Source organism: Neopsephotus bourkii, unplaced genomic scaffold (assembly GCF_033783945.1).
Source record: "Neopsephotus bourkii isolate Nb327-2 ecotype Australia unplaced genomic scaffold, CSIRO-AGI_Nbou_v1 NB_463, whole genome shotgun sequence".
NCBI classification, from domain to species: domain Eukaryota; kingdom Metazoa; phylum Chordata; class Aves; order Psittaciformes; family Psittacidae; genus Neopsephotus; species Neopsephotus bourkii.
Window position 1 is genome coordinate 1,846,455 of NW_026900965.1, and position 27,003 is coordinate 1,873,457.

General features: G+C 42.6%; 1 protein-coding gene across 1 annotated transcript; it reads left to right on the plus strand.

Annotated features, from left to right (window-relative positions):
- The first annotated feature begins 4,527 nt into the window (after positions 1–4,527).
- Positions 4,528–26,993, plus strand: REC114 (REC114 meiotic recombination protein). Its single transcript, XM_061350014.1, has 7 exons — positions 4,528–4,575; positions 4,899–5,105; positions 5,554–5,643; positions 18,105–18,188; positions 21,961–22,170; positions 23,972–24,040; positions 26,737–26,993. Exons 1-7 carry the CDS (start codon positions 4,528–4,530, stop codon positions 26,896–26,898), a joined length of 870 nt encoding a protein of 289 aa, XP_061205998.1. The 3' UTR covers positions 26,899–26,993.
- Positions 26,994–27,003: the final 10 nt, after the last annotated feature.

Below are 27,003 nucleotides of genomic sequence, written 5' to 3' on the forward strand. Positions count from 1 at the left end.
ATACATTACATTATTTAGACTCCTCTCTTTACCTGCTTCACTGAGTCCTACATGATAATCCAGACGACCAGAAAAAGAATTCAGAATTAAGGTGGGTGGTGAGAATATCCTTTTCTGGAACACACAAAAGTTCAAGACGTATTTTCTCCTTTCTCTATGTACACGTAGCTCCCCCTGACATAAGCTTTAGAGCTGAGACTTAAAGGAAGAATCAAAAACTTATTTTCCCCTACAAGCTCACTGCAAGTACTGCTAAAACCAGTTAAATGAGGGCGAGGGAAGCTCAAACAAAACCAAACATCAAAAAAAACCCAACCATATTTCTTTCTTTACAATATCTCTTAAATGTTCTGGTATATGTCTGGGCAGAAACAAACTTCTGTAGAGTTGTATCCAAGTCCAAAGTCCCTTCCATTATTGCTGTGTTTATAGCAGAATATACAGGCTTATGTTAGGAAAGATCCAGAGGTAATCACTGCAAGACTTTAAAAAAGAAGAGATAATTACAGCTCCTGTCCATATCCAGGACTGTCAGGAGTTCAGCTTACAGTAATTACTCCAGGTCCAGGCTCTTCTCATCCTGCTAAGGTCAATATTTAGCCAGTGGTTAAATGAAAACCACACTTGATTGGAATGGGAAATATTGGCAATGGCAAAGACTATTTCTCCTTCTATGATCCTCATCAAATAAGGGGCATACCACAAATTGCTTAGCTCCAATCTGTGGTCCTCCCCTCCACCCAGCTGTAAATTTGAATTAATTAATAAATGCCCTTATGTTTTCAAGGCCATGGCAAATGAAAAGCACTCAGCAGAATGGGTGCACTGACAGCGAAGGGTGTTTGCTGGTGGGGTTTTTTTATGTAAATGGAAAATCTGTGAAGCAGAAGCTCCTTTATCTGTGCCATAAGTGCTAAAGTTAGAAAACTTAAAAGGAGATAAAGGGAATGCAAGTAAATTATGCTTTGAATAAATATGACCTTCCCTAGAAAAGTTTAAGGCTAAAGCCTTTTATGGAACACAGTCTCTAAACAGAGCTGGAAGAACCCTTGGATTCCTGTGGTGCTTAAGGTGCTCTATCCAACCTTAATCTTGATACAGGCACTGAAAAGAGAGACTATGAAGTATAACTGCAAATTACAATTTGAGCCTGATGCCTGAAACAAGACATCAGACTTCACTTGTACCTTACAATGATACTTGAAGTGCATTCAGTCAGAAATTCACTGATTTGTTTTCTGGTAGTCACTTGAAAATGGAAAGCTCATTGCAAGGGGTAGATTTTTGCAAAGAAAAAAGTGAAACAGGATAAAACTGATAATTAAATTCAGTGATTGAAGTTCACAACAGCTGGGTAGGGAGGTCTCATAGATGTGTAATGCCTGACACTCCTCAGGACAGCACAGGCCTTCATCTCAACCCAGAACACATGGTCCTTGGCTTCAAATTACTGCATAAGAAAACTCATCTCCCTCATGTGCTGACAGAACTGGATGAAGATATTTTAGTGATGGGTACAGAACTGCTATGCCATAATCAAATACTGAGATGCTGTAATTTCATCAGTACTGAGAGATCTGGGCAGTGAGACTGCTGACTGCCAGATTCCATTCAGCTGAAAGGAGGTATAACTAACTGAGATGTTGATTAATGGAATGAACCTGTCAGTTACGGAGGAAGCCTCACAACTACTAATAAAGCAACTAAAGCATAAGGTAACTCCATTTATTATAAAAAAAAGCAATAAATCAAGTATTCTGAATAGAACAATTTCACTAGCCTGTTATTCCTGCCACTGTGAGTAATCCTATTTCTCTCTTTAACAGAGCTGGGTAGAAGCAGATGATAAATTGCCAGTACCAGAGGGAAACCTCCAAAATTTCTGAAATGTACTTTTTGTTGTTCGTTTTATCCATTTCATGCAATTGGTAGCCTCTATTTTTTTAATACATTATTTGTCACCTTTGTACTAATTACTCCAGTCCATCCTTTGCACTTGCTGCAAATTTACACTCGCACTTCACAATAAAGTTCTGGTAATGTGATTTTATTGTTGCTGTTCTCACCACTTCTGTTATTAAAAATCATTAATTTAGGTGGCTCAGCAAAATGTCTAGTCCATAATCAACTATTATATATGTAACAATTATTACCACAGCATCAAATCCATATCGCACAGGAAAAGAATGGATTTCTCTCCCTGCACAGACCTCTGCTTCTAGCAGTTTCTCTAAGTTATTGACAGGGTTAGGTACTTTTGCAGTGAGAGAAGTAGTTTTTACTACTGCAGCCTGTGAAGTCTCAAGCAAATCTGAAGTAGACCACAATGATGAACCCTCAGCACGTACATGGGGTTTGCTATCTTGTCTCTGATGAAATGTAATTTCACATGGCAGGCTCACCTGTCTCCCCCTCCTACATTCTAATCTGTAATTTTACAAAATTGGCAACCCCTGTGGCCTTTTACAAAAACAATTTTAACCATCTTCCTACACATCTCTCTGAACACAGGCTTATCTTGCAATTCCTCAAAGAAATCACAATCTGCAAGACCTTGTGTATCCATCTTAACTCAATTCTCGTTTCTCCCACTTCAAACCTTACTTACACACATGTAAAAATGTAACTGTCCAAAACCTAAAAGCAAACTAGCAGACCCTAGCTAAGCAAAAAACTATGATCAGAAAATTACAGGGTGCTAGAATCATGTTTAAGGTTCAGCATCCAAAGTAAACATGGCTGTGATTGGTACATCTAGATGACAGCAGCATGAGATACTGCCCTGTCATGGTGCAGTTGCACTGGCTGACCTTCAGGCCTAATAAACTGAGCATACACTAATGAGATGCCCCAACAAAGCTGTGAAGAAAAGAATTTGTACAGCCTTTTACACACTGCCTGCTTTTGTGTCCCCTGTCAACTCCTTTTCACATGTCAATGCAGTAATATATTATTACTAAACGACTTTATGGGAGTATCTGATGCTCTTGGTTTACTTCTGCCTCTTTCAAAACCACAGCTGGAAATTTCTGCTTTGGTAAAAGATCAAGCTTTTGCTTTCCTCCTGCTGAACTCTTTAGCACATTTGTGAGAAATCACTCTTGGAAGCTAAACATTTGAAGATGCTGCAAACAATTTTCCACAGAACTTTAGCTGAATTAGTGGGTAACAGACTCAGCCTATGTACTTATATATAATGTATTATACATATTCAGTATATATATACTCATACTATCTAACAATAATATTTACCTTCTTCAGTAATTTCCAACAAAGTCCCACATATACAGGCCAATTTTGAATGTTTGACAAGCACAGCCTGAGGAATCCTCCAGGGGAAGCAGTGATTAGAGAAGGCAACTGGCAGCTGGGAGGCCCATGCTGTATTCCCTGTTTTCTACTGATCCTTCTGGATGACCTTGTCAAATCGCCTAATGTCTTTCTGCCTGCATTTCCTTATCTGCAAAGCATTCAGATCAACAATGTAACAGTGTAACAGTTCAGCAGTTCAACACGGAAAGAGCTCCCCAGATGGTAACCTGGCTCTGAGGGTGTAACATCAGATGAAAAACATAACGGCCACATAACATAAACATCAAGTATTTTCTAACAGGTGAAACCGTCACAGTTTAAGGAACAGGTTAACCTTGTACTTGAAGGTTTTCTTTCAGATGAGACAGTAGTTGTTTCATTCCACTTTAACCTTTTTTCTATCAGCCAAGCCAGCATGGGTAATACAAACCATAAAGGTAACAAAGTTAAAAAATAGCATGAACTCCTTTGTTCTGTTTCATTTATGAAGCGTGAATACTTAGCCAGACTTCACTGTGCTCAGGTATGAGCTGCTGGCAGTAATCAATGCTCAGAACCAGGATCAAAGCTACTAGCATATACCCTCAAGCATACAGACGGTTTAAAGGCAGCTAGAGGTGCCTTGCATCCCTAAATCTGTCCAGGTCAGTCAGCTCCCATGCATCTCTCCCTGAGCGGGAACTGTTTCTTCCCTGCCCCCTCAATGACCTTGACTCGCTAATGCACGGTTTTTTTTATTGTTAATGGGTCAAGACATGTACTATAAATGGAATAAGTAAGTGCAGTCTTGCCATGTCATTTCACTATCCTTTTTTCCTATAGAAAGTGCAGTACAACTAATTCTAGGCACAACCTAGTAGCAGAAAGAAAGCAAACTAGGGAGAGAAGCGCAACTGTGATTTATTAATCCAGCTGTACAAACCTGGGCTAACAACATACAATACACATCGAAGAAAGCTCCTTTTTGCCAGATCCCGCTCCAGGTACCACAAAACACTACTGGAAGTTCTATGAAGCAAGAACAGCGCCTTGCACCGATAATCATAGAACCAGCTAGGTTGCAAAAAATCATTAAGATCATAAAGTCCAATCTTGAAGATGTGAAAAGGCAGTTTGGGGTTTGGCTTGAACACGTTTCAGCTGAGGAAGGACGCACGCTACCATCTGGACCCGCTTCCACAGGCGGGTTCTCACAACACACAAAATGGCGGCCGCATGCGCCACGGGCTCCACACTTCTCTCTTCCTCAGCCCCGCCATACAGGTACACCTGGAGGCTGCTGCGAGAAGGCGGAGGTAGTATCCTCCCTCTCCCTGAAGAATTAATACCTTCGAAAGGAAAGGAACAGCAGGAGACGGCACTATCCGGCACAGCACAGAGCACCACCGGGGAAAACGGAGCGACATTACCTCAGCTCGCATCCACCGATCACTGAGAGAAGGGGCGGGGTGAGTCCGAGCGCGCTACCTCATTGGCTCTTGTTTCTCTCCTGCCCGCTGATTGGTGAACGAGCCCCCCCCGACGCGCTCTTTCTCCCCTCCTATTGGCTGCTACTTCCCGCTCAAACCCGCTTCGCTGGCGGCTAGCGCTGTGCCGCCCGCTGTGGAGAGCCGCCTCCCCTCAGGGCTGGGATGGCGGCGGGCGGGGACCGCGGCTCCGAGCCGGGGCAGGGCTCTGCGCCGGGTGACACCTCCCTCCTCGGCAGCGCCACAACGTGGCCCTTGAAGCGCTACGGCCGCTTCCTGCCCCCGGCGGATCGCGATGAGGAAGGGCAAAACGCCGCCTCTTGGAAGGTGATGGGCGGCGCGGGGGAGGCTGGCTGCCCGGTGTGGCAGTGGCTGGCTCGGTGGGGTCTAACAGGCCGCTGCATGACGAGCGGCAATAAGTGAGGTATAGTTTTGCAAGTCCAGAGCTAATTCAGACGTCGGAGATATTTTACCTCATAAATTATTCATGTGAACACATCAGTGATATGATAGTGCTTCACTGGTGTTCATCCCTTCTTTCGGCAGGGATCTGTGGTATTAAAAACTAGAGATCAAGTTGGAAGAGCCCAGGTGGTTGCTTAAAATAGTTAAATCTGTATACGGAGTTAGTAAATGTGCCTCTAATCTGTGGCACAAGGTGCAAGGGTGAGAGGTAAATTATAACCTTTGAAACCTCTCATTTTGCACTAGAAATGGAAAAAGGAGATTCTGTGCTTACCAGGCTGGAGTTCTCATTTGTCTTTCTTTTTTAAAGGTTTTTGAATCAAATGAAGAATCAGGCCATCTTATCCTTACCGTGGTTATATCTGGCCATTTCTTTATTTCCCAAGGGCGAACTGTACTGGTAAGTTTCTCACGTATAAAAAACATTTCTCCTTTCATGGTAGCATCAGCATTAACTTAATTTCCCTTCTCAGCCTCATGTTCTCTCCCACTGAAAAGAAAGTGCCAGTTTCATTTTGCTCATGGTAATTCTCCTGGGCTGCTTGGCTGCTTTCTCTCCATGTTTATCATGTTCATACTGAGGAACAGGGTTTCTTCTGGGGCTGTAAGAGATCTACATTAAGATGTAATGCTAAGTGCTGCTGATGTTGAAAGATGTGGGGTTTTTCATAATTCTGCCGAAGAAAACAGAGAAAATGCACTTATGAAACAGATTTAAAAGGTAACAAAAATTGCCTATAAGATTTGCTGTAGGACCCAGATGATTTCTTGTCAACGGGTTTGGTTTAGTATTTTTAGATTGATAATTTGGTTTATCGAAGGGTATGTTTTTTTTCTATGTTGGGCAATGTGATCTAACATAGAATTGGCATCCATGAAGACAAAATAACAACTCCAGAGCTGTGTAAACAGGTTTTTCTGTACTTACTTAAGCATGACTAAACTGTAAAGGTTTCACAGTGACACTGAAGAGCTTAAAAGAAACACTCCATCTAGAAGGAGTTGGTTTGATCTTCATGACAGAGAAAACCTGTGCTGAAAAGTGGAATTAAGTGTGTATCACCAATACTGAGTGATGGTAACAAGTAAAAATTGGCTAATAAATATATTAGAAAGCTGGTCTAAACTGGTGGAAGGCACTGTTAGGACAACAAAGACTTGTTTTTCAATACAGAATGTATAAGAAAGTGTATTGTAGCTTTAAATATGTATTAGCTTATAAATTAATTTTTATTGTGCCTTTTAAAAGGTCTCAGACTTACAGAAATATCTTGTAAGTGTAGAGGAGAACCAAGGATACACTTAATTGGTTTTGGCCTATGTGTTAAGAAAGCTGAGTAGATAACAAATGAGCCAATTTGTTAGTTTGCGTGCCCCTCAAATAAGGCATGGTATTTGGCTCACATATTTAGTGAGAGCAAGTTTCTGGAATGTTCTTTGATGAGGATAAACATGGAAGGTGGAAAGTATTTTAGCAGTTCTGTTAAGGGGGTCATTGAAAATCCAGATATTTCAAAGAAATGCAACTCAAATGAGACTTGGTGCCGTTTCTTACCAAATACTGCTTGGAACCAATTGGTGCACAATGCACCTCTCCTGGAGCTGGTCCAGGAGAGGTGCATTATCCCCATCACACAGCTGTAACTGTTTAGTAACTAGGAGACTTACATTACTTGTCCTTGAAATAACCACAAACAAGCTAACTGAAAGTAAGTTTTAATAACTAAAGAGCAAAAAAAGGCACCAACAAAAGCTTTAGCCCTTCAAAGACTGCCTGGCAAGGGCTGAATCTGGCAAGTGACAGGGGGCAGATAAAAGCATACTGTCGTAAGGGATGAGTGCAGGAAGTACAAGAAAACCTTTATAAAGACTTGGCTGAGAAAAGCACTTCTTGCAGCTCTTAGGTTTAGTGGCTGGTGAGTCTTTCTGGCAGCTGTCTTGCTTGAAATGCCAGATGAGGAATTTCTGAGATCTATCAGGTCTGTTTCAGCTTCTAAGAGACGCTAATATATTGCAGTAACCATCACAGGCTAAGAATAGAGCAGAACAGAGGTGGAACAGATGTACTTGGTAAATGTGACTGAAATAGAATACTGAGTTTAAAAAAAAAAACAAAAAAGAAAGTTGTTTCTTTACTTTGCTGGCTTGGTTTTTTAAAAAAGCATTTATTTTAACAATGCTTCTATACTAACCTTAAGGCTGACACCAACAACACTACAAGTGTATGATCAAAGTTACACATAACTGCTGTCATAAGCATCTTAAAACCTGACTGACAACTCCTTTGGTTGCACTTCTTCAAGTCCATGCAATTGGGAGCATGCTGAACGTGTGTTCTGTGAGTACAAAACTAAACTGGTGTGAAATGCACTGGTGTAATTTGCCCCATGCCTGTGTATTTCTCAGAGATTGAAGCAGTTCCAGTCCTCCCACTGTTCCTCTTAAGCATCCCTGACTCACTGAAAAACCTAGCAAATACCCACTTTGATAGTTCTGAACCTGAGCAGGCATCTTCAGAAATATGTCAGGTTTCCTGTTTCTGAGGGATTTGGTCCAGCACATCTGCTTAGCTTGTTCCTTCAGCATATACCGTTCTAGAAATGTGTCCCTTTTCCCAACACTACTCAAGTCTGATAGGCAGTGATAAAATTCTTCTTCCTGGGATAATCCCTATCTACAGTTATCTTTAAAGAACGGTCTGTGGAATCTCTTTGGTAAAGCAGCTAGTATCATCAAACAGAAAGATGATTGTGGTGGTGCATCTCTCCATTCTCTGGGCTGCTTTACAATCTCAGGAATTTCCATCAGGCCTTGGCCTTTGTGTAATGAGTTTGGTGGGGAAGCATTCCTTGACCATGCTGGGCACTCTTGCACAGCTAAGGAAAGAGATACTGATTGTGTCAGGGACTCCTGTTCCCTGACTAAGGTGGGAAGTGAGAAGGGGACAATCGGTTATCCCTGACAGCCTTGGAGCACTCCTTCCTTGGACTGAAGTCCCCCCCCACTAAATTATTTACAGGTACTTTCGTATGTATTTAGGTATGTGTTTGTATATGTGTATAGATTCTTACAGCAACTGTGATATATTCTAGTGACTCACTTTATAAGATCCTTAAACCTTCAAACTGCTGCTAAATAAAAAACATGTAAAACTTCCCTCCCTGGTGAACTGGTACATCTGTAACCCTTCAGATGTAAGCCATTGACCAAATCTGACACTAAGACTAGATCGATCCAGCAGCACCTATGCTCAGTCAGGAGTTTAGAAAGCGAGGAGGTCTCCTATGAGCCTTGTGATTTAGTGGAGGGTCTCCCTTACCCTTTGCTTCCTTGGTCCCTGTATAGATTGTTTTTAGTTTGATTTTACCTTGATTTTTTCCTTTGCATACTTCATCCATGTAATAACTAATAGCATGAACGTTGCTGTTGAATTAAGTCATGCCATTATAAATCATATTAAAACTGCTCTTGGCTAATACCTTTGATGGTTATTCTTTGAGCAACCCTAAACCAGGCATTTCATAACAGTGATGCCCAGGGAAAAGCCAGCACCAGCCATGATGTTGTTGGCCAGCAGCTGAGAGCAGCTCCCAGTTGACTCAAAGCAGGTAGAACTGTGCAGGCCACTGGTGAAGTGTTACAAACTCCTCATTGAGATGTTGTATAACAAAAAAGTTGCAATATTGAGCTGTCTGGTCATTGCTGTAAGCATAATCAGAGTGTAGAAGTGGTTAATCCACTGTTTTTTATCTCCCTCTAGCCTCCATCTGTCAGTTGTCAGAAACCTGTCACAATATTTAAACAGGCTTTGCACGACTAAGTACATATAGTTCTTTGGAATCTGTCACAGACCAAATCCTCTCACTGGGGGTCTGTTCTAATGGACATTTTGTCACTGAGGATAATGCACAAGTTTCTGCTCCAGAGGGAATATATCAAGTTTGACAGAATGCTGCAGTTGTTGGAATGATTCAGCTTGTGGGTTTACTGTGTATCCTAATTTCTACTTGCGGGCCTAGACTGCTATTTATTGCCAAGGTGTTCCCCACCATGTATGTGCTGCCGCCCATCAAAATTCCTTCAGAACTGTTTCTTGCTATGTAGTAATTGCATCCTTTAAGTTGTTGATGTCTGGTCTTTTGATCTATCTCCTAATTCCCACTTTTCAAACCTTTTGATGTACTACAGGCTCCTAGTTTTGAGGGAACTGGATAACAATTAACTTTGTACCTTGTACCTCTGCATAGGAACGCAGTAAGGCACAAGACCTGTGTCACAGGGACACCACTTCCTTCTCAACTTGAACAACTGCATTGTATTTTTGTCAAATTTCCATGGATCAGTAATAAAGGGATATTTTTCCCCTCTAACAGTAACTCAGAATGAACTGGACTGCTGACTAAATTCAAGAATTCATTCTGTGGTGAATGTTCCCATTTTGTTAGGTTTTTTACTGCACCAGGAATGGTAGAGCTGGAACCCTCACCCTACCCCAACAATTCCTACATGAACCATCCTAAGTAAAAGTTCTTAAAAGAAAGATTTTATCCAGCATCCAACAAAGAAAGCTTATTAGTTGGATAATTTTAGACTGGGTAAATACTGTAGTATGACATGGATTTTTATCTCTTCTGGTTTAAAATTGGCAAGGAATGTAGTAAAATCAGTGCATCAGTAAATGCAAACTATCTTGGTTGGTACCTTCTGTTTTCTTTAGGCAGATAAAAGCCAGAGTGCATTTTTTTTCTCAGTGATATGTGCATCTTACACAAGCCAAGATGAACCTTTTCAGCTACCAGGAAGCTCTGCATTATGCTGATAGCATCATGGGTGGATGCTTTTTAAGAAGTCCAGAAAAAGTCCAATCAGTCACTTACTGAAATTGTGAACTTCCAGACTTCAGCAGTTTTGTGTTTCACTTAGAACTTTTCTTTGCTCATTCTTCTGCAGTGAGCAGTTGCCTGGGCTGGTGCTGAGCAGCTTCATAGTTAACATGCTAGTGTAGCTCCCAAGGTTTGCTCTCCTAGTGAGCATGGCTCCAACAACTACTTTTTTGTTTTGGCAAAGAAGGCATCTTTTATTGCATTTTTGAGTGTTTTTTTCATCAAACCTTTATCATGTCAAGTGATGATTTATGAAATACTAAAATACATAAACTATGTCCCATAACATACTCTCCTGTCAGTGTGATAACAAGAGGAGATACTTTTTGTGCAAGTTAATTACTTAGTAGATCATCCTCTTTGATGTCTGCCTTTCATTTATGTGCAACATTAACTACAACTCCATGTGTACAAAACTGAGGTGAAAGAGTCGTGGGGAAATGGAAAACTTTGTTTTACTGTTGGTTGGATTAACATGACCCATTTTAGGAAAAATATTCCGGTGCTCCTGACTTGGTATCAGAATATTTTCTCTGTTATAGATGTATTTAGGTATTCTTAGTCCTTTTTATTTTCTTACAGCAAGAATGTTAAGAAACCTTTCCCTTAAGGAGTGATGGCTCTTTAGAGTCAAGTAAGAGTATGACTCTTCTATGATCCTGTAAATATGTTATAAAATAGAAATAGCTACGTGTCCTAAGAACTGATTTTTCTTTTTAGCACATACAGAAGACTACAGAATTATTTTCAGAGCAATAAAATAATAGAACATTTACTGAATTCCCTTTTAGCAGTCTTTATACTAATGGAAGCTGAAATAACTCTTTTCTTGCCCGAAAGAATGCTACAATGTATGCACTGAGTCTCAGCACTTCTAAACCACGTAGGTTAGTAAAAATACCTTGTGCTGGGTACACTGGTACATGGTTAGGTGTCATAGGTTTGGAGAATGCTCCAGAACTGGTCATTGAAGTACTTCCATGCTCCTAGAACAAATAACTGTGGACATGGTGTTTCCATCAGCTGCTCAAAGAAAACACATTATTAAGTTTAATGGGCAATCTTCTGGGGAATGGGAACACCTTCAAGATCACTTCAGATGTTCTTTCATGATGCTGCCAGAGACATACTTGAAACTGTCCTAATGAGGAAACAACTGTTTTCCTTTAAAAATACAGTCTGCTTGTGTGCTCAACTGCATGAAATGGAGAGCAAAGGGAACAAAAATCCCTGATGTGTAACGCAAATCAGAGGGTGTTGTGATTTGTTTGTTGGGGTGTTTTTTAAACAAAGCTCTTCATTTGGAGTAAACTCTGTAACATATTATTAGGGATTTTTTTTTTTTTTTGCTGCAGTGTTACCTGACACACTGCCTATTTTCTGGTATAAAAATCTTACTCTTGCATACTGTTGCTAATGGAATTTTACAGGAATATCTCCACAGCATGTCTGTAGATTTGTGGCAATACTCTCAAGATACATCATGTTCTGTTTACCACAACTCTTCTTTCCTTTCCCTCCTTCAAATCAGTGCATCATGAGAATTCTGTTTTGGTGGTTTATTTGATGCCATTAATCCTGGTGCTGGAATTCTTCATACCCTACAAATTACAATTGTGAAGAGGACTTATTTAATAGGATCAAATTAATCCAGAGTAATTGGTTTGTGACCTGATCTTTTAAAGTGTACACTAAATGTCCTTCATGCCCTCCTGTTCCCCTCATGACTTCTAATAAGCTAACAGTGCTCTGGATACAGTAGATTCTAACTCATTAATTAGGCAAGCATGCAGCAGACATTGTGATGTTTCAGAGCTCTCTTTGCAGTACCTGAAACCTCATGCACCAAATTCCTGAGCTGATATTCACAACAGTGCCTTGGGTAGAGGAAGGTCCCTGTGGAATAAAAGAGGACATATGACAGAAGACCAGGGAAGTGAGCAGATTGCTAATGCTGCTCAGTGGTTGTACACTGCAAAGCAAGAGAAAGGTTGGGTTTTTTTATTAAAGGTCCTATGGTTGCTCTGTGAAAGAGGAGAAGGAATCTTAGTTTGATTTATTCAGTACCACAGTTGTAGTTCAAAAATTTCAATCTTAGTGTCTTTATTTCAGTATGTGCTGTGGACATGATTATTTTGTACAAGCTGAGAATCTATAGGGAGAATTAGCTACCCTGGATTTGGAGAAGGCTGAGGTTCTGAATGGCTTCTTTGCCTTGGTCTTCATTGGCAAAGGCTCTGACCACACCACCCAAGTCTTGCAAGGCAGACGCAGGGACCCTGAGAATGAAGACCTTGGGCCCACTGTAGGAGAGGATCTGGTTCGAGACTATCTTAAAAACCTGAATGTACACAAGTCCATGGGTCCTGATGAAATCCATCTATGGCTTGGGAAGGAGCTGGTGAATGAAGTTGCTAAGCCACTGGCCATCATATTTGAAAAATCATGGCAGTCAGGGGAAGTTCTTGACGACTGAAAAAGGGAAATATAACCCCCATTTTCAAGAAGGGGAAAATGGATGCCCCAGGGAATTACAGACCAGTCAGTCTCACCTCTGTGCCTGGCAAAATCTTGGAGCAGATTCTCCTGGAAGGCATGCTAAGGCACATGGAAATCAACAAGGTGGTTGGTGATAGCCAGCATGGCTTCACTAAGGGGAAATCCTGCCTGACCAATTTGGTGGCCTTCTATGATGGGGCTACAGAACTGATGGACAGGGGTAGAGCAGTTGATGTCACCTACCTGGACTTGTGCAAAGCATTTGACACTGTCCCACATGACATCCTTGTCTCTAAATTGGAGAGGCATCAATTTGATAGGTGGACTATTCGGTAGGTAGTGAACTGGCTGGATGGCTGCATGCAAAGAGTTCTGGCTCAATGGCTCAATGTTCGGCTGGAGACCAGTAACGAGTGGTGTCCCTCAGGGATCGGTGTTGGGACTGGTCTTGTTTAACATCTTTGTCGCTGACACGGACAGTGGGATTGAGTGTGCCCTCAGCAAGTTTGCCGATGACACCAAGCTGTGTGGTTCGGTTGATCCGCTGGAGGGAAGGAATGCCATCCAGAGGGACCTGGACACGCTTGTGAGGTGGGCTGATGCCAACCTCATGAAGTTTAACCACGACAAGTGCAAGGTCCTACACCTGGGTCGGAGCAATCCCAGGCACAGCTACAGGCTGGGCAGAGAAGAGATTCAGAGCAGCCCAAGGAGAAGGACTTGGGGGTGTTGGTCGATGAGAAAATGAACATGAGCCAGCTTCAGTGTGCGCTTGAGCCCAGAAACCAACTGTATCCTGGGCTGCATCAAAAGGAGCATGACCAGCAGGTCAAAGGAGGTGATCCTGCCCCTCTACTCTGCTCTTGTGAGACCTCACTTGGAGTATTGTGTGCAGTTCTGGTGTCCTCAACATAAAAAGGACATGGAACTGTTGGAACAAGTCCAGAGGAGGCCACGAGAATGATCAGGGGACTGGAGCACCTCCCATATGAAGACAGGCTGAGAAAGTTGGGGCTGTTCAGCCTGGAGAAGAGAAGGCTGCATGGAGACCTCATAGCAGCCTTCCAGTATCTGAAGGGGGCCTATAGGGATGCTGGGGAGGGACTCTTCATTAGGGACTGTAGTGATAGGACAAGGGGTAATGGGTTAAAACTTAAACAGGGGAAGTTTAGATTGGATATAAGGAGGAAATTCTTTCCTGTTAGGGTGGTGAGGCACTGGAATGGGTTGCGCTGGGAGGTTGTGAATGCTCCATCCCTGGCAGTGTTCAAGGCCAGGCTGGACGAGGCCTTAGGTGACATGGTTTAGTGTGAGATGTCCCTGCCTATGGCAGTGGGGTAGAAACTGGATGATCTTAAGGTCCTTTCCAACCCTAACCATTCTATGATTCTATGATTCTTTCTGCCTTAACTTCCCCATCTGTGTTTGATATAATGATGCATTCCTATTGTAGATTTAGACTAGATATAAGGAAGTGCTTCCCTATGAGGTGCCCAGGGAAGCTGTGGCTGCCCCATCCCTGGCAGTGTTCAAGGCCAGGTTGGACACAGGGGCTTGGAGCAAGCTGCTCCAGTGGAAGGTGTCCCTGCCCATGTCAGGAGTTGGAACTGGTCCCTTCAACCCAAACCATTCTGGGATGCTGTGCACTGGTGACTGGCAGCAGTAAAGAGTTTTAAAGGGTCCTGATCTTTAATTTTCTCTTGCCCCAGTTCTTCTGAACCCAACTATTAGAATATTTTCTAAAGAGTAGTGACAGCCATTAATGACCCTAGAGTTTTAAGTATGATATTGATCTAAGGAAATAGATATTTCATATCAGGAATTAAATTCTAACTTTAAGCTGCAATTATATTTTTATTCTACAACCCTTAATGAAAGGAAGAATTTTCAATTTTTTTACAGAGTAAGCAGTTTTTCATTTTAAAAGTGCAAAGTGGCAACTCTCATTCTCTGTTGGGAAGGCAACGAGTTAAAAATTAGTGTTTTTCAGATATATACAAGAATTTGAATTATAACCTATGTGCCAAGTATCAACCATGCACAGTTGCTCTTATTATAACAACTTACTAATAACTAAATCCCTATCAAAGAGGTCACCATCAAAGTACTTAATTTCTAACCATGCTTTCCAATTTTGCTTTTCTCAAAGCATCTTAGTTTTGCCTTCTCTTTAGTGTTCCATGTAATAGTTGAAGATAATTTATAAGCTTTCTCACACTGTCTGCTCTCACATCCTTATTTTTATTGTCTCTTGACAGTCTTCTCAACTACAGTGTTTCTGTTCCACTGCAGATGTCTTATCAGATGTATTAACCACACTGTGTAGATACCTGGAAATAATATTTCTGTTCATTTGCTGCCAAATTAGTCACTTCTAAGAACAATTAAGGTATTATTCAGTATAAATGTTAAATAATAATAATACCTAGACTATTAGAGATCCAAAACATTGATATTTGTAACTTAACAAATCGCACTTTAGACAGTGAATAGTGTTTCTGTAAGCATTTCTCACTGTACCTCAGTGTGGTGAGCAGGCCCATGGTGCAGAGCTCTGGATGGGACAGTGGGACCTATCTCCATCTGGGGAAAGCAGCAGGTCATTTCAGCCATCCCTATTGTTTTGTGCAGTGTTGCAGGTGAGTGCTCAGAGGACCCCGCCCTTCCCCAGCAAAGTGCTTTCCCCAAACCCCTTCTTTTGCCCTGCAGAGGCACTGTGGGGGCTACTAAGCTAGTTTTGCTCCCAAAGTTGTGTTTTGGGAGTTTACCTTGGGAAATGAATGGATTAAGGAGGTGTCACAGGTGCCTCTCTGGAAATGGAGCTTGGTCTTTGGAAGTAGGGGATCACTTTATTTTCTGGGAATTGTGTGCCATGGTGCTGCCAAGACTGAACCAGAAAGGTGCAAGCAGTCTTCAGCAGTCTTGCTTCTCTTAGCAGACAGGATCATTCTGTCAGCTATGCTGGGATATTTATTAATACATACAATAAAATTCCTTTGATCTCATGCTGAACTCATCATTTCTTCCACATGCATATTCCCAGTGTGTGGGATACCCAGGTGACTCCTTAATCCAGGAGATTATACACTGTATGTATTACATTTATGGTGAACTGGGAACTCTTGACAACAAATTCTATTTGCATTGCATGAGCCCATTAAGTAGCAGCCAAGCTGGTGAATGTGTCTCTCTGTGTGTGGCACCTGGGGTATGTCTTTTTTAATACTGGTTGTAATTTAAGGGCACAGTCTGTAACATTTGTGCCAGAAAGGAAGTTCTTCCTAGGCTATTGCTTACACATAGTTCAGTTTCATTTGGAAACAGTCTCATAAATGAGTGAATCCAAACTGATTGATGCAAGGCAGCAGAGCTGAGCTGGTACACAACTAACATTTTATATATATATATATATATATATTCATTCTTACTTAAGGTAGGCTTTGACTAAAGGCCTTACACTCTAGCAGGAAATTGAGACTGCTCCTAGGTTCCTGTGTCATTCAGCACCACAGGGTTTCTGAATGATACAGTAATAACTATTCATAAATAACACACAGCATCTTCCAAAACCACAGGTCTCAGCACCCAGCAGCTCTTGGAATACTGAAATGTGTAATCAGAACAAAAGTATCTCCCAGTTAATGCTGGACTAGCTGGTTTGGCAGGCTAGAGCAGCAGCATTGCCTTCCCTACCTCATATATGGTTGGGATTGCATCTTGCCTGCTTCCGAAAGATTTGGGAAAGGTCTTGTTTTTGTTTCCTGCTTCAGCTTAATTCCTCTTAGGGTCCTTCCTCTGAGTAACTTAGGTTTTTATAAGAGATGTAGGAAACTGTTTTAATACAGGGTTCTTATAAGTATGATCCTGGAGAATGAGTATCTACATCAGTGAACATTAATGATGGATCACACTTAGAAAAGCCCTGCCATTTCTCCCTTCATATTGGAAACATTTGATGGCTTCTGTTCTGCCCACTTCTAGGCTGCCTTTTGGTCTGTATTCCTGATCAGTCTTACACTGCCATCTGTCTTTGCTCATGGCAATGCTGCTGAGCAAAGCCCAACTCGCAATGTAAAGCAGCTCTGGATGCTGCCTGCCCAAGAACAGTGCCACAGCAGCTGTGTTCTCTGTATTTCTGTCAGCCTGGTGGAGCAGCAGTCTGGAGGGATACTACTATTTCCTTTGCCAGTGCATACATCCAGAGCAGATTTAGAGCCAGTTCATCACCTCTGGAAAGGCAGAAATGGACCGTAATCTCAATGTATTGCCATGCATTTGTCAGGATCTATGCCACACTTTGCTCCTGAGTGTTGGCAGAGATCCTCTCAGCTTCACACAACGCAACAAGGGACAGGTTTTTTGTGTTCTTCTTTCTTGTTGCTCTGAATTCATTGACCTATGAACCTCAGAACTTGCTCCATTACCACTCCGGAGTCTTGTTGTAGCTGGTGTCTGAGCAGCCTCATGTCTGTGATCCGCTATGCTTCTCCAGCAAAACATTAATCTTCAATGCTTTCTAGACATTCTCTGTAGAATTTCAGTTATAAATCTACACATGATTGCTCCATGAGACTATAAAGCCAGTGCCAGCAGTGCCTGAGGTGACTTCTTGTACCAAAATAGAAAAGCAGATGGTTTCCCTGCCTGGACCTGTAGCAGATATATAGTAACTTGCAAAAATATACTGCAGGAGGTCCAGGGTGGATATGGCTTGTGGTTTCTGACCACATGTAGGAAAAGCAGCCTATGCAGTAAGCCATGGTCATTGAAGGCATTAGAAGTTCAGATAAAACAAATAGATGATTTCTTCCCTGCCCTTAAGTTTGGGTTTTGCCCCCCCCCCCCCCCCCGACTTTTCTAACTAATGTCTATGTGGCAGTCTGTGGAAGGTACCGTGGGAGACACAGTCCATTGCCTTGCCATTTTTATCTGATGTTTTCAGCTTCCCAAGGTATTTTCAGAGTGCTGAGCAGTCCATCTTGTTGGGAGAGCCTGACAGTTACTGCAACCAGAGTATAAAGACATCTTCATCAAGTGATCAAAGCTGCATCTTGTTTACCTGAATGCCATCTGGAAGAAATGCCTCTGGGCAGCAACTAAACCGACTTCGAGCCCATTCTCCAGGTTTGCCTGCCCTCTGCTGCCCTCTCGGGCAACTTCACAGGATGAGGAAGGATTTCAAGCTCTGTTGTGGCTGTTTTATTATGCATTTCATGGAGACTTCCATTACATGCACCAATTTAAATGTAAAGTATATATGAAAATTAGAACATGATTGACAGCGTTGGAACTGGAGCTGCAGATTTGATCCCCTGTTTGCTGAAAAATGACATAATGGTAATTGTTTGACAGATACAGAAGCTGCACAGATGCAGGTGACTCTTCTTCATTAGGGGTTAAATTCCCTCATGTAACAAGTGTGGACTTCTGAGTGGTGCATGTTTGCTCTGTGAGCCGTTTGTGTTCTGCTTTATTGCAGGAAGGTTTCTCACTGATTGACTCCCACAAGTGGCTAAAGATAGTCAGGAAAGCAGACTGCCTGCTCCTTCATGCACAGGCCAAGGTAAGCACAGTTGGGTTTAGTATTTCTAATAGAATCCCAGCCTGGTTTGGGTTGGAAAGGACCTTAAAATCATCCAGTTCCAACCCATGCCACGGGCAGGGACACGTTCCACTAGAGCAGCTTGCTCCAAGCCCCATCCAACCTGGCCTTGAACACTGAGGCAGCCACAGCTTCTCTGGGCACCCTGTGCCAGCGCCTCAGCACCCTCACAGTAAAGAACTTCTTCCTTGTATCTAACCTGAACTCCCCTGTTTCAGTTTGAACCCATCACCCCTTGTCGTGTCACTACAGTCCCTGATGAAGGGTCCCTCTTAGCTAACACAGTTCTGAGTCACACTTCACTTTGGCAAATAAAGCATCTGAACAGTTGTTCAGCCATTCTGTGGCCCCTGATGGTGGCACAGTACTGGCAGGCCGGTGCTTCAGGGCCATGAAGGAACCTGGGTTTCTGGTCTTCCCCTCAGATCTCAAGAAAAGCCTTTAAGTAATTAATTGGCACTTGCTTGTTACCACCTGCTTATAAATCCCAGTTTTCTTGGGTCTTAGATGAACTTTGAGAAGTTCCATTTCGTCTATACTAAGCACTGAAGCAATTTCAAATGAGAAGAGTTCTTCTTTCTTCCATGATAGTTTCTAACAGGCTTTGTTGTTTCAGCAGACAGCTGCCTCCAGCTTAATTCTCTCTTGACAAGAGAATTCATCTCTAAGCCAGAAAGAGGAATTCTGGAACAAGATGTTGAGCCCCTTGTTCAGTAGTTGCTAAGACCGGTTTTAACTCTTCCCCACATTCCCAGAGCTATTAGGGCATAAAAAGAGCTCAATTATCAGAGATGTTCCAGCATTCCCCTGACAGGAGCTCAGGTACAGGCTGCGTTATTGTAATGACAGAGAACAGCAATACCCAGAATAGCTGAAAACTGTAACAATTCTTTTGAGTTGCATTTTGATCTTTTACCCGATTTCTGTTTTAAAGATGCACAGAGATTTCTTTAGAGGATGTTACAAACCAAAAAGTACAGTCTGCAGATGGGGGAATGCCTTGAGAACTGCAAGAAAAAATCCAATGTGAGGCATAACATACATTGTTCAAATGTAAGGAGGGTCTCATTTCAGAATCAGCCTCATCTGATGGTGCTTGTAGGAAGTTCATAAATACCTGAAACCATTTGAAATCCATGGGTTGTACTTGCCTGAGCCCAAACCACCTTGGCCCTCTGATTTTTGTCAGATGCTTATAAAAGGTGGATATCACTGAAGTTGACTATTGAGCAGTTGCAGTCATTAGTTCTGCTCAGTCAGTGCATCATCAGTTGCCTCTCCAGTGCCAAGAACCAGTTCCCCAGCACAGCATTAAGGGATTCTGCTGCATCTCACAAGAAATCAAGAGAAATGAACAGCACAATCAGTGTGAGGCTGAAACAAAGCTCTGAGGGACAGTGCGAAAAAGGAGGGATATCAAGAGTCTTATTTTTGTGCATCTTAATGTTTACTTACCATAAATTCACATGACAGACTGCATTTAGTGGCACTGCACTGGTCCTATCATACAGCTCCTCTGCTTTGTATCCTAAATTGTAGCTGAAGTGATTTCTTAAGTGACATCTGTGCATCTAACACCATGTTTCAGGAAGCAGCCACACCGTGTAAGGGGCTACATCCTATCCCTGCTAAACCTAAGTAAGGGAAGAATCAAAGCCGATTCAAGCAGAGAAGCACAAGGTTTCCAAAAACCAGTTGCCGTATCTGAGTGCACAGAGCAAATAAGGAGCATGGGCAACTAAATATGACTCTCTCATTCCTGATTTACCTTGCACCCCTTGCTTTTACAAGTCATTACAAGTCATTACATTACACTGGTAGTGAAGCTTCCTGATTACTTAAGAAATGTGGTTTTAATAGGGCACTGTGGACTCTTAGCTAGCAGTTTATGAACTCTCTTTGGAGAAGCTTAGTGTTGATCCACTTGAAGGAACAAGATCTGTAGAGAAGGTTTGTGTTGCAGATCAGCAGTGCTAGTGGAAGCTTTATTCAGCAGAGCACACAAGTGTGTAATTCCAAAGCCAAACACAGATGCACCTTGTGTCTTACACTTGCCTTGTGTGGCTGCCACTGCCCTTTGTGCAGCTCCATCTCTAGTGACCTCTTACCTCATCTAAGTGACCTCCAGGTTCTTTAATACTTCGGCCCTTGTATGGTTCAGGTGTTACCGCCCAGTACTCTGTTTATGCTAAAACTTGGCATCATCGTAGCTGAATTTGAGCATTCCCTCTCTTTGCATAAAGGAAAAGTGTTAAATTTACAAAGTCTACTTGTGTTTATAAACTGCAATCTTAAGTATTCAGTAGTCTTTGTGGAATAGCAGAGGGCAACACGAACACCTCAGACTGAAAAGTGATTTGGGGCTTGCAGGGGTAACCAAAGCAAATGTTCTCTGAAAGTCTCCAGGAGGAATTCAAATGAAGATGCAAGTTCCCTGTCATTTCAATGAGAATTCACCACTTGACACTCCCACACACAGGTCTTGGCTATGTTAGTCTGACCCAGCTGACATCTCAGTCAGAGGTAATGTAACCACGCACTGGTAAAATGAGTGCTCCAGTTCCAGTTAGCTTGACCTTTCTCCCTTTGAAAGGCACTGAGACAAGCTTTTATGCATACAGTGCCCCAAAATCACTTTATGCAATACAAGCATCTTAAAATAACATGCGTGGAAACATAAAGGCTGTCATCAAGAGCTGGCTTACCTGTGAGATGAAGCCTGTAACATGAAAGATATGCTTGTACTCATGTCATCCAGCAGCATGTGTAGGCATTATAAAAAGGTTGTCATGTTTACACCACAGAAGGATGAAGACTTGAATAAGCTGGCTCATTCCAAGGAAAACATGCTTCTTTTCTAGCACTTTTCCTGTGGTTTACAATTGAAACCTCAAAATCAAACCAAAAGTCCCATTAACTCACTCCTTAACCAAAGCATTCAATACGTATCTGTCTTTGATCAGCTGAATGTGCGTAGGACAGGCTTATCATGCATGACATACTCTTCAGTCCTCCATTTTCAGTGCCATTTCCTGAACCTCATGTACCTAAAATTTATGGTACAGCATCACAAGCTATAACAGGGGGTTGGGGGTCAGAGCTACCTCTTATTTTCCAGTATTATTTAACTATTTGAAGTAATGCATTGGAGTGTCTTGTGCTCCCAGTCTGCTGGGTTAGCGTTTCTTCAAGGAACAGCAGCATTCAGGTAGAGTGCTAAACTGAATTTACCTGTTTGGCTACACAGAGGCAGCCCAGGTAGGCTGGTAAGGCTTTGGCACAGACAGTAACATAAATCCAAACTGGAACGCACTGTTCCCAGAACTTTCAGTTTAGCTTCCACTTACTTTAATGTCATTTCATTTGTTGTCACAAATAACTCTTCAGGAGCTGGCATATCCTTATAGGACACTACTTACAGCAGCAGGAAGAACTTCATTTCCCTGCTATACATGTAAAAACTCATGTCATGGCAAGGTTTTCTCACTTGGCTAGTTGGTAAACGGTCTTACCAGTTCGGGTTGGTTTTAATTGATTTTCAAACTAGGAATCATAGTCTGGTTTAGCTGCTGGGAATAATGGAGATAGAGCAGGGAAAACTTGTTTACATGCTTTAAAGTTGGTGCAGAGATCAAAACATGTATCACACCTTCTTCCTAACTTTACCAAATAGGAATTGAATTAAATCATTTTGAGGGGATTCACAATTCCTTTCTTTTCTCTTGGGTTTCAGAATGAAGGCCGCATGTTTCGTGTTCAATTTGGTGGGGATTCAAAGGAAGAGAGGCTGGAAAACTGCTGGAGTTGTGTTCAGAAACTCAGAGAGTATGTGTCAGTGCAAGGAACCGAGGAGCAAAGCCAGCAGCTCTATCCCAGCTTCAGTCAGCTGGCCCACAGTGACAGCCAGGTGAGGAACGCTGAACTAAATGCATCGCTACTAGAGGTAGTAACTAACCAAGAACATACAGACAGAAAAATAATCAACCCGTAGTGTTAGATCTGTGGCAAATCTGACTTCTAAGCAAAGTTTTTTTGCAACTATGAGACCATCTCTATGAAATGAGTTGGGAAACCCAAATATCCTGCAGGGAAAGCTAGAGAGAGAGAGTTATTCAGGAGGTGAGCTGCTGAAGCCAGCCACCATCTTCCCATTTCTTAGCCTACCTCAAAGAAGTTAACAATGCTCAAAAGTGGCTCGAGCTCTTCAAGCCTATTGTAAGTTCTCTCAGAGCATTATTAATTATCTCATTTTGGCCTCCAAGAGGTCACCAAGAACCAAAATCAATATACACAGTTCCTGTGATCACAGGAAGAATATCAGCACGCAGATGGGATGAGATTTATATGTGGGGTAAAACCTTTGCTCTGGGGTTTGAGCTCACATTTCGTTAGGGAAACTAAGAGAATGAGTTATGCAGGGCTCAGGCAAACTGAGGAAGTTAGTAACCATTAAAAGAAACGGCTGCAAATGCTCCAGCCACGTAGTAGTTATTTGGGAATACCAATACAGAAAATTACCAATTCCCACTCAGGTTTGGTGAAAGATCAAGGTGGTTTCTGCTGAGGTTAAAAAATAGGGAGCAGCAGAGGAGAGCTGAATAGTTACCAAAACCCCCACATCTACAATTCCATCAGTGTAGATTGCAGCAAAGGCTACTGGGAACCTGGCACTTTCAGATGCATTATACAGGGTACAGGATCAGAGCCATTAAGTAACCATGAACTGTGTTCTCCTTTTTGTGTTTGCCTACTCCTGTTTTACAGTGTTTGTTACTGTAAATATACAATTGGAGCAATTTGATCTTAACCTGACACATTTTAAAGCAATTTTGGGTACAAAGTTAATGTTTCCATTTTCCAAGACAAAGTCTTCAGGTAAACGGGAAAGGCAAAAGACAGAGAGCGTTTCTGAGGATGACTGCCTCTTAAATATATGCTCTCCTGAGTATCCAGAGGATCACATTTACCAGCTCTAAAAACATCCCTGCACTAACTTAGCCAGGAAAGCTCTTGGATACAGGATAAAAATACCAGGACTGAGACTGAGCCTGGAAAAAGGAATGTCAAAGCTTTCAGCTGCATCATTTTCATGGTGTAATCTAGGAAGATCCTACTCTACCAGGCAGTAAAATCATATTTAGTAGACAAAGTGTCAGTTTGGCTCCCACCATTTCCAGGAAGGCACAAAGGAGCCCTTCAACAGCTGATAGTGATGATATACTGTTTGTTCTTCAAGCAGATTACCTATACTTTGGGCTTTGCTCATTTCCTGATAAGCTAAAGCAAAGAATGGAAGGTAAAGAAAGCATTTGTAGCAGAAGCCCAGCAGTCATACTGTTGGGATGAGTAACTCTTGCTCCAGAGGTTAGACTGAAAACTTCACTCAGAAAATAAAACTGACAGCTTCAAGCATCTTTTCAGTGATGTGACCCATGGGAAGGAAAAAAGCACACTCCTGGTGAGTGTTCCTGCACAGCTGCTTGAAACTGACTTCCAGAAAGCAGTTTCAAATCGATCTTAGCTTAGACATGACAGGTTAACAGCATACCCATTACTTCACGTCTTTCATTTGTAAAGACTTGAGCAGATGTGCATTCAGGTTCGAGAACAAGCTGCCTTTTACTGCAGAAGGTAGCTGAGCATGTTCTCTCCCTGTTATCTCTAAAAATGGAACTACTTCCCTTCTTGCACATACCCACACTCTGCTTGGTAATAAGCCCTTATTTGCATTTGACATTTTCTAGCCAGATGAGCCTCTACCAGATTCCTCTGCAGGCCTTGGAGAAAGAAAATCTGTACCACAGCTTGCCCAGGTAAGCAAAAACTATACATCTAGCATTTGCCTCCTGTACCTGAATCTCTTGGGCACTGAAAGAGCTCGAGGTATCTCACATTCTGTCAACATCAGCCTTCACTGAACATCAGGATGCCATCACCTATACCAACAAAACCCACGGGACCTCCTGTAATGATCTAGAGCTAGGAAATAAGCTGCAAACCCAAGTATTTCATGGTGTCATTATGCCATTTGCATAAGAACAAACCACACACTGAGAGCAAACACCCAAGATGTCACATCCAAATAAGTGGCTTTGTCACTCTCTTGACTGCAGAAATTACATCAGCAGTCTTAGCTTGAATCTGAAAACATCAGCCATAGAATCAAAGCCTGGTTTGGGTTGGAAGGGACCTTAAAGCTCTTCCAGCTGCAACCCCTGCCATGGGCAGGGACTCCTTCCACTAGAGCAGCTTGCTCCAAGCCCCTGTGTCCAACCTGGCCTTGAACACTGCCAGGGATGGGGCAGCCACAGCTTCTCTGGGCACCCTGTGCCAGCGCCTCAGCACCCTCACAGGGAAGAGCTTCTGCCTAAGAGCTCAGCTCAGTCTCCCCTCGGGCAGGTTCAAGCCATTCCCCTTGGCCTGTCCCTACAGGCCCTTGTTCAAAGCCCCTCTCCAGGTTTCCTGGAGCCCCTTTAGGCACTGGAGCTGCAATAAGGCTCCCCAGAGCCTTTTTTGATGCCAGATACCCCAGTGCTATTGATAGCCTCAGGGACAAATCCATGGTTAAACTCTATTCAGGAATAAGTGGAATTAACTCGTTTCTTTTCTGTGGATTTGGGACAGAACAGAATCAGATGACTGAGAAAGCTCAACTCTTTTTCACCTGGTTTTGTGCAGCTGCTTCAATGGATCTTTTTTACCTTTCTTCCACATTCAGAGCACAATCAGCTCAACATATCTTCCCATTAGTAGTATTAAGGGACAATTCCTGTGCTCTTATTACAAATCTGTCATCTTTTAAACCCAAAAAAGCCTTTTATAAACACCTCTATTTTGAGAAGGCAGCTTGCTGTGCCCTCCTCTCAGCAGTGAGAGCTGTATTACATGCCCTGCTGTTCGATTCCCAACAGCTTTGGTACTGTCCTTACACAATGCAGCAAGAGTGCAGCACTGAGCCAGAGGGATCAAACAAGGCAGTTGGGCTTTAGCAGCTGTCTTTTTCATGACCAGTCTCTGCTTTATGAGGCAATTCTAGAGCTTGTGAACCACCACCATTACAAACAACTCAAGCTCATAGAAACTGCTTTTCTGTGGTCCTTGTGTAAGACAAGAGCCGATACCCACTTCAAACAAGGCCTTCTGCCCGAGGCCTGTATTTACTACATATATTCATCTCTCTCTCACTTTATTCCCCAGTACAAGATGACTCTGGTGTAGTAGCTTTACTACATCCTCCTCTAGTTGTCCCTCTACTGAAGTCAGCTTTTTTTTTGTGGGGGCCCTGACCCACACAAGCTTTGCGAAGGGCTGAACTTCTTCACAACAAATGGCTTTCAGCTGGTGCTCTGGGATGTGCTGGAGTTCAGGATCTCCATTCCCACCATTTCAGGAAGCTGGCAGGAGCACTGGCTTTAAACATTCTCTTTTATTTAGAAACATATCTCAACAATCTTGAGAGATCTTTTTCTCCACCAGAAGAACAATCCTGGGATGTGAACCAACAGTTTAAGATCATATTTTTGCTACAGTTTTGTTTTCGTCCCCATTGTGCTCCAGGCACCAGTGGGCCTGGTCCATCTGCCAGTTGTCTTGTGCTGTTTTGGGTTCAGGCAGAAGAAGCTTGACTCAGCACATCAAAAAAAGAGGCCAAACTCAGCATGTGATGTTATTTAAAGCCCGGCACAGATTAAGCAGCATTGGGCATTTCCCCTGATATCAGAACTATTCACCTTGATCACTAACTCCCTCTGCACATCACACTTACCTCATGGGGAAAGCAACACATCCACCATTGTCTTTGTTTCTGCTCTCCCAAGTGTCCAAAAAGCATTTGTAACTTAATGGCTTCAGTGCGGATGGGTAGAGAAAGCCAGAGGCTGAGTGGGGATGTACTTTGCCCACCACCAAGGGAAAAACAGGAGGAGGTGGTTAAATTTGCATGGAAAGGATGTTTTAATTCTTAAAAGCCCCCTAATTTACTTCTAAAAGCCACCAAAGGCAGGTTGGACAGGGCTGGGAGCAACCTGCTCCTAGTGGAAGGTGCCCCTGCCCGTGGCAGGGGGTTGGTAACTAGATCAGGTTTAAGGTCCCTCCCAACCCAACCCAGTCTGGGATTCTCACTAAACAAAGCTTTGCACTGCACACTTGGTTACCCTCACACAATTCAAGTGGCAGCACATGTGCTTTGTACCAGATCCTATACTCTTACACGGAGTGGATCTTTGAGAGGAAGCCCAGGGAACTAGGGAAGAAAATAAGACACAGAAAAAAACCCTATAGAGATAAAATTACTTGTAGAAATCTGACCTGATTGAACGGATCCAAACAGCATAAATAACATGGCAGATGCATCTTTATTAAATACAAAAAAAACCCCTTGGTGTAGCTGCATTTACCTTTACCTACATTTAACTTAACTGCCTACCTTTCACTTACCTTTAACTACGTAAACGTTACTGCACCTTTTCTGTCCTGCATTAGCACAACCCTTTGGTTTTTACTTCCCCAGTCTGTGCTGAACAAGAACCTTGAGCTGCCCCCTGCGCCCTGGCAGCCGGTGTGGGGCACCCAGGAGCTGGGGCCCTTCATCCGCTTCTGCCTCCTGGATCAGCATTTCCCAGCTTTTGTGCAAGCCGTGGAGAAGGAACTGCAAAAGCTCACAGAAGATTGAGAAGCACCAGCTTGTGGCTGCTGGGATGGAGGCTCCGGGATGCCCGGCACAGGGATACACAGATTACGTGGGATTAAACATTTCAGTAAGTCTCACACACAGTTT